The following is a 14,135-nucleotide window of genomic DNA, read 5'->3' on the forward strand; positions in this document are numbered from 1 at the left end:
CTTATTTTAATCTAGGCCAGCTGCAATTTTCTTCTTCCAAATAAGCCACTTATCGTCTATATATTGTCTATAATGTATATATAGTAAAATCATAAACTATGATTTTCTATATTATCTCAAATTTCAGGAGCATTCTGTGAATAAATGAGAAGAGCAACACACATCATCTAGCACTAGTTGGGCACTATTTTTGTTTTAGGTCTGTGAATCCCTTTCTAAAAAAAATTTTTTTTCCAGTCTTATTGATATAATTGACATATGACATTTTGTAAGCTTAAGTTATACAACGTAGTGATTTCATATATGTATATATCATGAAATGATTACCACAGTGTTTATTAACTAACACCTCACATAATTACAATTTTTTCTTTCCTTGTGATAAGAGCTTTTTAAGATCTCTTCTCTTAGGGGCACCAGGGTGGCTCAGTCGGTTGGGCATCTGTCTCTTGGTTTCCGCTCAAGTCATAATCTCTAACGGGTCATGAGAGCGAGCCCCGCGCTGGGCTCCACACTCAGTGAGGAGTCTGCTTGGGATTCTCTCCCTCTGCCCCTCTCCCCAACCCGTGCTGAGGTATGCATGCTCTCTCAAATAAATAAATCTCTTTTTAAAAAAAAAAAAGATCTCTTCTCGGGCGCCTGGGTGGCTCAGTCGTTAAGCGTCTGCCTTCAGCTCGGGTCATGATCCCAGGTCCTGGGATCGAGCCCCACATCGGGCTCCCTGCTCAGTGGGGAGCCTGCCTCTCCCTCTCCCACTCCCCCTGCTTGTGTTCCCTCTCTTGCTGTGTCTCCCTCTGTCAAATAAATAAAATCTTTAAAAAAAAAAAGATCTCTTCTCTTAGCAACTTCTAAATATACAACACAGTATTAATTACAGTCACCATGTCAAGCACTATTCTAAGTGCTTTTCACATATTAACTCAATTGTCCCAATGCCCCTATAAGTAGGTACTATTATCATCCACTATTTATCAGTGAGAACATTGAAGCACAGAATAAACCATTAGTTAGTAGTATTTACTAAGAGCTTAACTAAAGTTTTTTCATTTCTTAAATTATTTTGAAATAATAAAAACACTGAAATCTTACCTTATTTGTTGAAAAATTACACTACTGTCAATAGTTTGCTGTTGTTATTGACACAGTAAACTTTGCTCACTAAATCTGTTCACACTCCATTATTTCCTACAGATAAATTCCTAAAAGTAGAAATGGTATTTCAAAGTATAGGTGCAGTTTGGATTTACACTGCTAAATTGTCTATTTCTGATCTACCTACAATATCTGTGCCATATTTTGACTGCTAACTTATTAAAAAATATGTCAATTTGATGAATGAAATATTATCCCACTGTTTTATCTTTTACTAATATATCATTGAATCATTCATTAATTTGGGGCTATTTTTATCTATGAACTTTTTCCTATGTGACTTTTTTCATATGTATTTGTAAGAACTCCTCATACATTTAGAGTGTGAGTCGTTTGTCATATTTCAAGCTTTTCTCTTTTATGATGTACTTTTTTTTATTCACCCCCTATAGATTTTTACACAATCAAATCGATCTTTGTCTTTATTATTTCTGCCTTAGATGTTATGCTTAAAATTGGAATCATTCTAATAGTCCATAAATGTTAACTTCAGGTATTCCAGTATTTTTATGACTTTACTGTTTTACACTTACATCTTTATTTCCATCTGGAAGTTTCTGGTACTGAGTATCCAGTTTTCCAAGCCCTTTATGTTAAATAATCATTAAGTACAAGTAATAGGATAGTGTTTTATAAATTTTCCTGTTTGCCTGTAGCAGTTTGACTGTATAATACACTTATAGTTGTGTCTCATTATTTGGGAATGAATTTTAAAATGAGAACTTCTAAAGAAAAAGGCCTGAGGAGTATTACAATGTATAAAGGCTTTTGTTTATAAATGTTCCTCCCTGACCTTTTTTCACTAACGTGGAAGAAAAATGAATATCCCTTCAACAAATACAGGATAATCATTTGTTAGTTATACCATATTTAATTTTCTAAAAGAATTCACAAGGCAGGATTTAGATTCTACTGAGATTCAAGGTGTAACCTAGACTAAAGCAGAAAGCTTGGCATGTTTTCAAATTCACTTCAGTCCTAAAATGGGATCTGAAACCTGATATTAAACATTTTAAAAACAGGCTAAAAATATCCTTTTTTTAAGAATATCTGCATATGCTGGTGGCACCTGGGTGGCTCAGTCGTTAAGTGTCTGCCTTCGGCTCAGGTCATGATCCCAGGGTCCTGGGATTGAGCCCTGCATCGGGCTCTCTGCTCTGCGGGAAGCCTGCTTCTCCCTCTCCCACTTTCCCTGCTTGTGTTCTCTCTTGCTGTGTCTCTCTCTGTCAAATAAATAAACAAAATCTTTAAAAAAAAAAAAAAGAATATCTGCATACGCCACCATTGAGATTTCGTTTCTATGTAAATATCTGTAAATCTCACATGACATAAATCTGCTTCAACAACTTGCCATTACAAAAAAACAGAATTCTACAATTTCCAGTTAAACATTATTTTAACACTGCTTTCTTATCCAAGCTGTATAAATCGATGGACCACAAACTATTTTCATATTGTTCATGAGGCTTTGTCTTGCAATAACTCTTTTGATTCAAATAAACTAAAATTTGAATATTTAATACACACACAATCACACCCCCTATGTGCGCTTTTAGAATAAAGACCCATATTAATTTTAAAAAGGTCTTTGAGCCATGTGTATGAAATAGCAACATCAAAATATTTGGCTTTTTATGCATTGATTCTCCTTTGACATTATATAGTCTCATTATATTACTGAAACTTTATTTCTATATTCTTCTGCTCTGGTACATAAAAATAATTATCAATTACCAAAAACATTTCATCAGAAATTTAGGAATGAAAGAACACTTCATCAGAAATTTAGAAATGAGGGATGCCTGGGTGGCTTAGTTGGTTAAGCGTCTGCCTTCGGCCCAGGTCATGATCCCAGGGTGCTGGAATCAAGCCCCGCATTGGGCTTCCTGCTCAGTGGGGAGTCTGCTTCTCCCCCTGCTTGTGCTCTCTCCCTCTCTCCCTCTCTCTTGCTCTCTCAAATAAATAAAATCTTTAAAAAAAATAAATTTAGAAATGAGGGACAACTGGGTGGCTCAGTCAGTTAAGCCTTTAGCTCAGGTCATGATCCCAGGGTCCTGGAATCGAGTCCCACATCAGGCTTCTTGCTCAGTAGGGAGCCTGCTTCTCCCTCAGCCTGCCACCCGCGCCCCCCCCCCGCCGCTTGGGCATGCTTGCGCTCTCTCTCTCTCTCTCTCTGACAAATAAATAAAATCTTTTTAAAAACCTGCATAATGGAAACAATGGATAACATTTTAGAGATCGAATAAACAAGGATGGACAAATATAAATATTTAAATAGCTCCTTTTCTGAACATGAAAAAATCAAAATATCAATTTATTACTTGAACGTCAGAAAGTAAAAGTGATCATTTATTACACTGTTTAACATAGAATGCTTAAGTGTTAAATATAAAATCACCTCCTCCTTTATCATTTTTCTTTTATTAGATCTGTCTGCCTTCCAGTCAGGAGTTATCTGTTACATTTATAAGGCTAATAATTTTATCATTTCTACCTCTTGGAAGTATGCTAGTATAATGTAGTTCATATATTTTGTTTCCCTGAAATCTTTTGGAGGACTTATTCATATCTGGTCATTTAGAAGTTTGACACCAAAAAATTATGACACTTAGTCTTGAAAGTATTTATTAGAATTCTATAAATATTTGTTTAAAAAATTACAGAAACATGTACCTTCAAAAAAAAAAGCCAAAAGATATGAATAAAACATATTCAGTGGCAGCATCAACAGGTGATGTGGGAGGTTTCCCTCCTCTAATAATCTGTTAACCTCTTTAAGTAAAATTAACTATAATCTTTAATAAGAATTACATTTCCTCAAACTACATAAAGCATGAGTATAAGCATCTTTGTAATGTTAATCCTTTTGATCTATAACATATAATTTAAGCATTATGAGTGCCATGCAATACCTCTGCAAGACAAATTTCCCCATCCTTTATCCAACCAAATTGTTGCCCTTAAGAAGCTTGCCCCATACATAATTTTAGACCTGCTACTGGATATACTGTTCAAAATGTTTTCATTAATAAACAATATATAAACAAGTTTTACCTCTCCCTGGAATGACCTCTAGATAATAATCTCTTATGTGAAGCCTTTCCAATCACCTCTCAGGCATAATTCATAAATCCTCTCCTTGGGGCGCCTGGGTGGCTCAGTTGGTTAAGCGACTGCCTTCGGCTCAGGTCATGATCCTGGAGTCCCGGGATCGAGTCCCACATCGGGCTCCCTGCTCGGCGGGGAGTCTGCTTCTCCCTCTGACCCTCTTCCCTCTCATGTACTCTCTCTCTCTCATTCTCTCTCTCTCTCAAATAAATAAAATCTTTTAAAAAAAATAAATAAATCCTCTCCTTTGCTACCATAAAAATAACAAAAATGATAATCACTAAATTGTACTATCATTCACTGTGTTTGTGCCTATCTCTGGCTAAATTTCAAATGCCTTCAAGGCAAGAAAAGAATATTATTCAAATTTCAAGTTTATTTATACTCTCCACGTACTAGAGTAAGACCTTAGTAAATATATGCTAAATAAATTTGTTATTTCTAATATAGGTGCTCATTTTGGAATTTAAAAATCAGCTAATGACCTTATATACAAATAAAATCTGGATAACTGCCTTTTTTTAAAAAAGATTTTATTTTTTTAAAGATTTTATTTATTTATTTGAGAGAGAGAGAGAGCACAAGTGGGGGTAAGGGCAGAAGGAGAAGCAGACTCCCCGCTGAGCAGGGAGCCCAAAGCAGGGCTCAATCCCAGCACTCCGGGATCATGTCCTGAACCAAAGGCAGATGCTTAACCGACGGAGTCACCCAGGCGCCCCTAAAGATTTTATTTTTGAGTAATCTCTATACCCAATGTAGGGCTCAAATTTACAACCCCGAGATCAGGGGTCACATACTCCACTGACTGAGCCAGCTCAATGATCTTTCTAAAATGTGTGTCTCAGGGCACCTGGGTGGCTCAGTCGTTAAGTGTCTGCCTTCAGCTCAGGTCATGATCCCAGGATCCTGGGATTGAGCCCCACGTCGGGCTCCCTGCTCAGCGGGAAGCCTGATTCTCCCTCTCCCACTCCCCCTGCTTGTGTTCCCTCTCTCGCTGGGTCTCTCTCTGTCAAATAAATAAAATCTTTAAAATAAATAAAATAAAATAAAATGTGTGTATTAAAAGCAATAATGGTCAAAGGAAACATACTAATAAAAGAATGGAGATGACTTTATATTAAAGAATCCTAAAAGTTATATGAATATAAAAAGTGAAGTTTATGTTGAACAGGGCATCATAAACTATCCATAACCCTATTTGACTTAGTTGTTCTATGACAGTTAAATTCTGACAGGTGAAGAAATGTTGAATTAGAGTTAAGAAACAATCCAGTAATAGACCTGTTAAAAGATTAAGTTGTAATACTTTTTAAAGATTTTATTTATTTATTTGTCAGAGAGAAAAAGAGCACAAGCAGGGGGAGCGGTGGGCAGAGGAAGAAGCAGGCTCCCCACTGAGCAGGGAGCCCGATGCGGGACTCAATCCCAGGACTCTGGGATCATGACCTAAGCCAAAGGCAGACCCTTAACTGACTGAGCCACCCAGGCATCCCAAGTTGTAATACTTTAATCAATAGGAACAAAATATACCATAGCAGAATTATCTGATACCCTTGGAACAACAATAATAGTACACATAATGATCCAAATAGAGGATATTTGTGATCTATTCTATACCAAGCCTGCCATAAGGACTTCACTTGTATCAATTCACTTATTCCTCACAAAAACCTAATCACTCTAATTTTATAGTTGAAAAAGTAAAAATGATAGTCCCTTGAAATTAATGAAGTGTTTCTCATTCCCAAAAGATCTCTGTCACTGTTTAAAACACAGTATTTTAGTTTTCAACCACTGATTCTGTGGGAGTTTCTATTTCAATCTATTGCCTATGTTATGCAATAAAGTTATGAGTTTAGTTCTCACTTGCCCTAAAATGGCTATATCCCTATTTTTTACTTAAGAAAGTCTGTATGCACTATGTTGTAAAAATCATTCTAAAATTCAATTATAAAATTTATAAAATCAATTCTTATTTTCCATTCATACATTGATATGTTGAATGATAACTGAATTAAAATAATCTATTTTACAGTTTTTGTTTTTGCCAAAGCCAGTGTGGGTCACTGAATTTCACAGCAAGGGTGAAAATTAGGGCAATGACATAAAATTGAACATACCATACAGAACAAAAAAACTTAAGTGTTCCTACATTAAAATATATACATGGCTAAATTTCACACAGAGCTAGAATTATATAATGGTTTTCTTCTCAATATCTTAGGACTTGGAAATACATAGGGAACAGTAACAGTTTATTCACAATATAATACTATAGTCCCAGACATTCTGGACCTGAAACTCAAAGCTTATGCTTTCAGTTTATAGACTTTTGTTGAGTGTTCTCTGATCTGATTCTTGAAGTAGGTTTTCAATCCCTATGACTCAGCTCTAAAAACTTGCCTGATCAAGAGCAGAAAGCAAAATTTTAAGAGATTTCAAAGTGGCAAATCAAATGTGGAAAATGCTCCATGAATGCATATGAATCACCAAAAAAAATTTTCATATTACACTGACATAGAAGAATAGTAAAAAAAGTACCTTAAACAAGTAATGACAAACAATTAGAACATGGATTCTTCCACACTGCTTTATCACTCTTCCAATTTTACTAAAACTGTCTTTTGCAGAATAACATGATTCTATAGACCACAGATTTAAAATTTACTACACATTTTCATCCAAGTCTAAATAGATTCTACTTCACTATCAGGTATAGATAATCTCACTCAAGTGACAACTGTTTTAAAGTAGCACTTAAATTACCAGATAGGAACATACACTAAAATACTAGTGCAGCTGAATAAATAACCAAGACTTCCTAACTTTCTAAGTAATTTCTAAATTCATGAGTTAAAAGCTTACTGGTCAACAGCACTTTATTAATTTCATTAATAACTATTTAACGTTTTAAAGTTCCAGAACTCTCAGAAATTAAATTAACCAAGAAATAATGAATATTAACATTTAATTAGTACAATAATTTTATCTTAGGCTAACCTCCCTTTATATACCTTCCCTTATGTCTTTTCACCTTCAATAAAAAAGGATGAAGACTAAAATCACCTTGACTGTAACAAATAAGTATGGCACCAAAAATCTGCCTTGTGTGGTTCTAGAAACCTTCATTTTTCATAATGCAATAAAGAGGTTGAAAAAGAAAAAAAGAGAGTCTCACCTTTAGTGTGACATCACAGAGTTCTCCATTTTCATAAAACCGAAGAAGGGAACCATGAAAATCTTTCCAAGCTTCATTTGCTTCAAAGATAAAGGAGTCTTCTCCATCACCATCACTAATTGAAGACCTATTCTTTATTTGCTGCTGCTGCCTTTTCCCCTTTGTGCAGTGATTCCTAGCTTGTTTTGCATTCACAGATTCTGAAGCCATTTGCAACACTCTTCTTTTAATATAGCTCTCTTCTCAAACATCCCATTTATTCTTTTGTAAAGAGTGGGGAAAGGCAGAAGATAGATGCTGCCCGCTAACCTTCAGATATTTTTCAAAATCCACTCAAACTGTCATTGTCCAGTTTCCTGAGATTAAAAAACAAAACATACAAAAATTCACCGAAAGAAAAAAATCATTGGTAATTAGTTTACCAAAGCTACATATGTAAAATGACCACATAAATTATTACTTAAAAAAGAAAAAAGTAACTTTGTAGCTTTATGATAAATGTCATGTAAGTTACCTCAGCTAATTATTTCAGTGAAGGAATGCCTTTAAAATCTAATTTGAAAATTCTGGGGGGTGCCTGGGTGGCTCAGTTGGTTAAGCGACTGCCTTCAGCTCAGGTCATGCTCCTGGAGTCCCGGGATCGAGTCCTGCATCGGGCTCCCTGCTCAGCGGGGAGTCTGCTTCTCCCTCTGACCCTCTTCCCTCTCGTGCTCTCTATCTCTCATTCTCTCTCTCAAATAAATGAATAAAATCTTTAAAAAAAAAAAAAAAAGAAAATTCTGGGAAGATGGTGGAATAGAAGCATCAGGAATCTGTCTTCCCCACCTAAGCAACAATTGCACTAGCAGAATCTGCCTAATATAACTATTTTGGAACTCTGTGGAGTCTGTTGAAGGCTTGCAATTTCCAGGGAAAGACTTGAGATGTTTAGTTTTGGTCATTTTCAGCAGCAGCAGCGGCCCATCCCCACATCCTCAGTCAAGTGGCAAGTAAGCAGCTGTGTGCACGTTCCTGAGAGTTTGCAGTTTTCAGGAATCAGGGTGGACAAAAAGGACCCAGTCCTCCAAATATCAGGGATCTCTGCTGATTGCTTACAGCTTCTGATCACAGAGGTGTAGATAAAGAGGTGGATAGCCATGTTAATACACCTCCATCTATTGCTGCAAGTCCCTCCCTCTTGGCTGAAGTGACTTCCAGAGGATTTAAAAGGCTTGTGTCCTTCCTTCCCACTCATTTGTTTTTCTTTTTTCTTTTCAGAAGCAAGACAATATAAAATAAGAGTATATACAAGTAAAATTAGAAAGTGACAATGCATGCCAAAGGAAATGCTCAGAAAAGACCTAAGACGACCTTAAATTATACCTCAGCTCAATCCTCAGCATAGAGATAGCCTATAATAATCAAAAAGGGGGAAAAAGTAACAAAAAAAATAGAACTTGAAGCAGAATTGGATTAAATCTGGACACTGATTTCCAGAAGTACTACATTATTAAATTCAAATGCCCAGTGTTCAACAAAAGAATCACAAGGCATACGATGGAATACATTTGGGGGGGGGGGGGGCAGGTGGCCAAACAATAAACTGTCCTAAAAAAAAAAAGGAACTAACAGGATTTATACTAAATGAAGACTTTAAAACAACTCTTTTAAAGATGCTTTAGGGGCTGACTGAACAAAATAAACAAATAAATAAATAAAGATGCTCAAAGAACTAAAGGAAGATGTGGAGTCAGGAAAACAATCAATACCATCAAACAGGAAAACTAAATAGAGACCAAAAAGAGTTTCTGGAACTGAAAAATACAATAACTGAAATAAAAAATTCACTAGAGGGACTCAGGAAAGATTTGAACAGGCAGAAGAATTATCAACCCTGAAACAAGACAATGGAAATTATTGACTCTGAAGAAAAAATTGAAGAAACATGAACAGAACCTAAAAGACTTGTGGAACACCACACAGACCAATATACACATTGTAGAAATCCTAGAAGAGTGAGAGAGAGAGAAAAGGGAAGAAATAATGACTAAAAACTCCCCAAATTTGATGAATATAAACATTCAAAAAGTTCTACAAAAGAGAACTCAAAGAAAACCACACCAAGGGCGCCTGGGTGGCTCAGTTGGTTAAGCAACTGCCTTCAGCTCAGGTCATGATCCTGGAGTCCTGGGATCGAGTCCCACATCAGGCTCCCTGCTCGGCAGGGAGTCTGCCTCTCCCTCTCACCCTCTTCCTTCTCGTGCTCTCTATCTCTCATTCTCTCTCTCTCAAATAAATAAATAAAATCTTAAAAAAAAAAAAAAAGAAAACCACACCAAGACATCATAATCAAGCTTCCAAAAGACAAAGATAAAAAGAGAATCTATAACAAGAGAAAAGTAAATCATCAGATACAGGATTCCTCAATAAGAGTATCAGATTTTTTTATAAGAAACTTAGGAAGCCAGAAAGGGTGGGCAGATATGTTCAAGGTACTAAAAGACAAAAATTGTCAATCAAAAATACTGTATCAGCAATAATATCCTTCAAAAGTGAGGGAAGAATTAAGACATTCCCAGATAAACTAAAGCTGGGACAGTTTGTGACCATTAGACCCAGCCTGCAAGAAATATTCAAGAGAGACAAGTGGCTCAGCCGGTTAAGTGTCTGCCTTTGGCTCAGGTCATGATCCCAGGGCCCTGGGATCGAGCCCCGCATTGGGCTCTCTGCTCAGCGGAGAGCCTGCTTCTCCCTCTGCCTGCCACTCTGCCTATCTGTACTCTCTATCTCTCTGTCAAATAAATATATATTCAAGAAATATTCAAGCATTCAAGAAAGAATGCTAAACAGTAACTCAAAGCCATATGGAAAAATAAAGAGTTCAGTAAAAGTAAATACATGGGTAATTACAAAAGCTGGTATTACTGTAGCAATGGTTTGTAACCACATTTTGTTTTCTACAGATTTAAGAGACTAATACATCTAAAGAAGAAAAAGCAATTATTAAAGTAAAAGCTGATATTACTGTAACTTTCATTTGTAACACCAAATCTTATTTCCTATACAACCTAAGGAGGACTAATTTAAAATAAACTGAAAATCAGAAATTAAAAATTTTAGATCAAAATTTAATAATTACTAATTGTGTCCAAAGACACAAACAAGTTAAAATGAAAAGAATGGAAAAAATATTCCATGCAAATAGTAACCAAAAGAGAGCAAATACAGCTATACTAGTACCAGGTCAAAAAATGTTACAAGAAACAAAGAAAGATATTATAAATTAACAAAGGATCAACACAGCAAGAAGATATAACAATTACAAAGATTTATGCCTGTAATGACAAATCATGAAAATACAAGAAGCAAAAACTAAAAGAAATGAAGTGACAAATAGTTCCAGAATTACTGGAGACTCCAATACTCCAATGCATAGAACAACCAGACAGAATAGAGAACAACACACACAATAAACCCACTAGATCTAAGACATAAAAAGAACACTCTACCCAACAACACAATACACATCCTTCTCAAGTGCACATGGGACATTTTCCAGAATAGACCATTGTTAGGCCACAAATTAAGCCTCATAGATTTAAAAAGATAAACAGCATACCAAGTATCTTCTAACTACAAAAGGATGGATTTAGACATCAATGACAAAAGAAAAATGGGAAATTGGCAGGACTGGGAAAAATAATACACTTTTAAACAACCAATGGATCAAAGAAGAAATCACAAAACAGAAAATACTTAGCAAATGAAAATAAAAACACAACATACCAAAACTGACAAGTAGCCACAGTGAAAGCAGTGCTAAGGAGGAAACTTATGCTATAAACATATTTTTTAAAATCTCAAATAAAATCTCAAATCAAAAATCTCAAATCTAGCTTTACAACTTAAACAAGAAAAGGGGGGCACCTGAGTGGCTCAGTCAGTTAAGCGTCTGCCTTTGGCTCAGGTCATGATCCCAGGGCCCTGGGATTGAGCCCGCATCGGGCTCTCTGCTTAGTGGAGAGCCTGCTTCTCCCTCTGCCTGCCACTGTGCCTATCTGTGCTATCTCTCTGTCAAATAAATATATAAATTCTTAAAAAAAAAAAAAAAAACACTAGAAAAAGGAAAACAAACTAAACCCAAAGCTAGGAGAAATGAAATTAAGATTAGAAGAGAGATAAATGAAATAGAAAACAGATACACAATAGAGGAAAACAAACCAAAAGTTGGTTCTTTGAAGAGATCAACACAATTGACAAAACTTCAGCTGAATCAAGTAAGACAAAAAGAGACAAGGTTCAAATTAATAAAATCAGAAATGAAAGTGGGAACATTACTTCTGACTCTACAAAAATAAAAAGAATTATAAGAGAATACTATGAACAATTGTACAACAAATTGAGTATGAAATTGACAAGTTCCTAGGAAACAAAATCTAAATCACAAAGAAATAGAAAATCTGAATAGACATAACTATTAAGAAGATTGAATCAATAATCAAAAATCTCCCAACAAATTAAAGACTTAGACCTAAGGGCTTCACTAGTGAATTCTACCAAACATTTAAAGAAGAACTAATATTATTCCTTCCAAACTTTTCCCAAAAAATTGAAGAGGACAGAAGACATCCTAACTCATTCAATGAGGCCAGCACTACCCCGATACCAAAGTTAAACAAAGACTATGAGAAAACTACAAACCTATAAATCTTAGGAACACTGATGCCTGAAACTATAAAACTCCTAGAAGAAATCACAGAGGAAAAACTTCATGACACTAGATGTGGCATGACTGCTTGGATTTAACACCAAAAGCACAGACAACAAGAAAAAAAAAACAGACAAATGGGACTACATCAAACTTTAAAACGTCTGTGCAGCACAGGAAACAACAGTGAAAAGGGAACCCACAGAAAGGAAGAAAATATTTGCAAGCCATAATATATATATAAAGGGTTAATACCCAGAAAAAAAGTCCTTCAACTCAACAATAACAAAAAAACCTCAAACAGTCCAATTTAAAAATGGACAAGGGACTTGAATAGACATTTCTCCAAAAAAATAGAAATGACCAATAAACACATGAAAAGATGTTCAACATCACTATCAGGAGTATGCAAATCATGACCCCAAACCATTAGGATGGCCACAATCAAAAATTCAGAAAATAACAGGGCGCTGGATGGCTCAGTCGTTAAGAGTCTGCCTTCGGCTGGGTAATGGTCCCAGGGTCCTGGGATCAAGCCCCACTTCGGGCTCCCTGCTTGGCAGGAAGCCTGCTTCTCCCTCTCCCACTCCCCCTGCTTGTGTTCTGTCTCTTGCTGTGTCTCTGTCAAATAAATAAATAAAATCTTTGAAAAAAAAAATTTTTTCCCCCAGAAAATAACAAGCATTGGCCAGGATGTGGAAAATTGGAACCCTTATGCACTGTTGCTAGGAATGTTAAAATGGTGCAGATGTAAGGTGCAGGAGAAAAATAGCAGATTGGGAGGATTCTGAGCTCACCTCGTCCCACAAACACTCCTAGAAAGCCACATCAGAGGAACTAACAGGATGCCTGGGTGGCTCAGTCGGTTAAGCGTCTGCCTTCGGCTCAGGTCATGATCCCGAAGTCCTGGGATTGAGTCCCACATCAGGCTCCTTGCTCAGCAGGGAGTCTGCTTTTCCCTCTGCCTGTTGTTCCCCCTGCTTGTGCATGCTCACTTTCTCTCTCTCTCTCTCTCTCTGACAAATAAATAAAATCTTAAAAAAAAAAAAAAAAAAGAGGAACTAACTTAGAAAATGACCCAAAGACTGGCAGAACAAACTTTCCAAAGTTAATCATGGGGAAGAGGTCACATAAAAAAAGGGTAAGAGGGACAGAGACATAATCAGCAAACTAACTCCTGGCAAGACTAACCACAAATGGGAGGGTTACCACAAGCACAGAGAAGGGAGAAGACCCCACATGAGACTTGCACTGGTAAAACAATCCCCACATTTGGCTTTGAAAACCAGTAAGGATTAACTTGAGTTTTTACAACCAGTGGGGCTTAAAATCAGCAAGGCCTGGCTCTGGCAGAGCCAGAAGGTGATAGGAAACTGAGTCCTTGCTCTGAAAGACCCAGCATAAAAGCAACAATTTGAAAAGGGCCTGGGGTATGCAGGAAGAAGAGTTATTTAATCTCAGAACATATGCTGGAGAGGCAGGATCTTAAGAAGACTTCTTCAAGAACAAAAGAGCCGATGGGTGTCATTCCTCTTTCCACCCCCAAGCATAGAGAGCTGGACACTTCTGGGAACATACTCCATCTAGCTTGCTAACACCACACACCCTGACCCTACATTCTCCTGCAGATCTGCCCCATCCAACCCCGTCCCACTTGGCAAGCATCCCTCCAAAGCAGCCCAACTGGGGAACAGCACCACTTCAAAGTGACTCCTGCGCTGGGAAGAGGGGAAGATAACCACACACAGCAGTGCAACTGCAGCCTCAGAAGACTTACTGAGGGCAGGCATGTGGTCTGATTTCAGGCCTGCAATCAGATAAAAAGAACCAAAAGAAAAGAGATGAAAAACTCAGTATCTGAAATTAAAATTGTATACACTAGAGGGAATCAATGCCAGACTAGAAAAGGCAAAAGAATGGATAAGCAAACTAGAAGACAGAGTAATGAAAAGCAACCAAGATGAACAAAAAAAATAGAATAATAAAAATTAGAATAGGTTATGGGAATTG

General features: G+C 36.6%; 1 protein-coding gene across 12 annotated transcripts in view; it reads right to left on the reverse strand.

The window, feature by feature from the left end:
• Positions 1 to 14,135, reverse strand: part of KLHL8 (kelch like family member 8) — a 58,792-nt gene that overhangs the window by 19,932 nt on the left and 24,725 nt on the right. For 11 of the 12 annotated variants that reach the window (XM_035726244.1, XM_035726247.1, XM_027599491.2 and 8 more), the window contains one exon: positions 7,439 to 7,794. In XM_035726244.1, coding sequence (XP_035582137.1) covers positions 7,439 to 7,648 — 210 coding nt within the window. In that variant the 5' untranslated portion in view covers positions 7,649 to 7,794. Of the gene's footprint in view, positions 1 to 1,089; positions 1,901 to 7,438; positions 7,795 to 14,135 lie in introns of those variants that run through there. The other variant, XM_035726246.1, reaches the window with a different exon arrangement.

Source organism: Zalophus californianus, chromosome 2 (assembly GCF_009762305.2).
Source record: "Zalophus californianus isolate mZalCal1 chromosome 2, mZalCal1.pri.v2, whole genome shotgun sequence".
Classification (NCBI taxonomy): Eukaryota; Metazoa; Chordata; class Mammalia; order Carnivora; family Otariidae; genus Zalophus; species Zalophus californianus.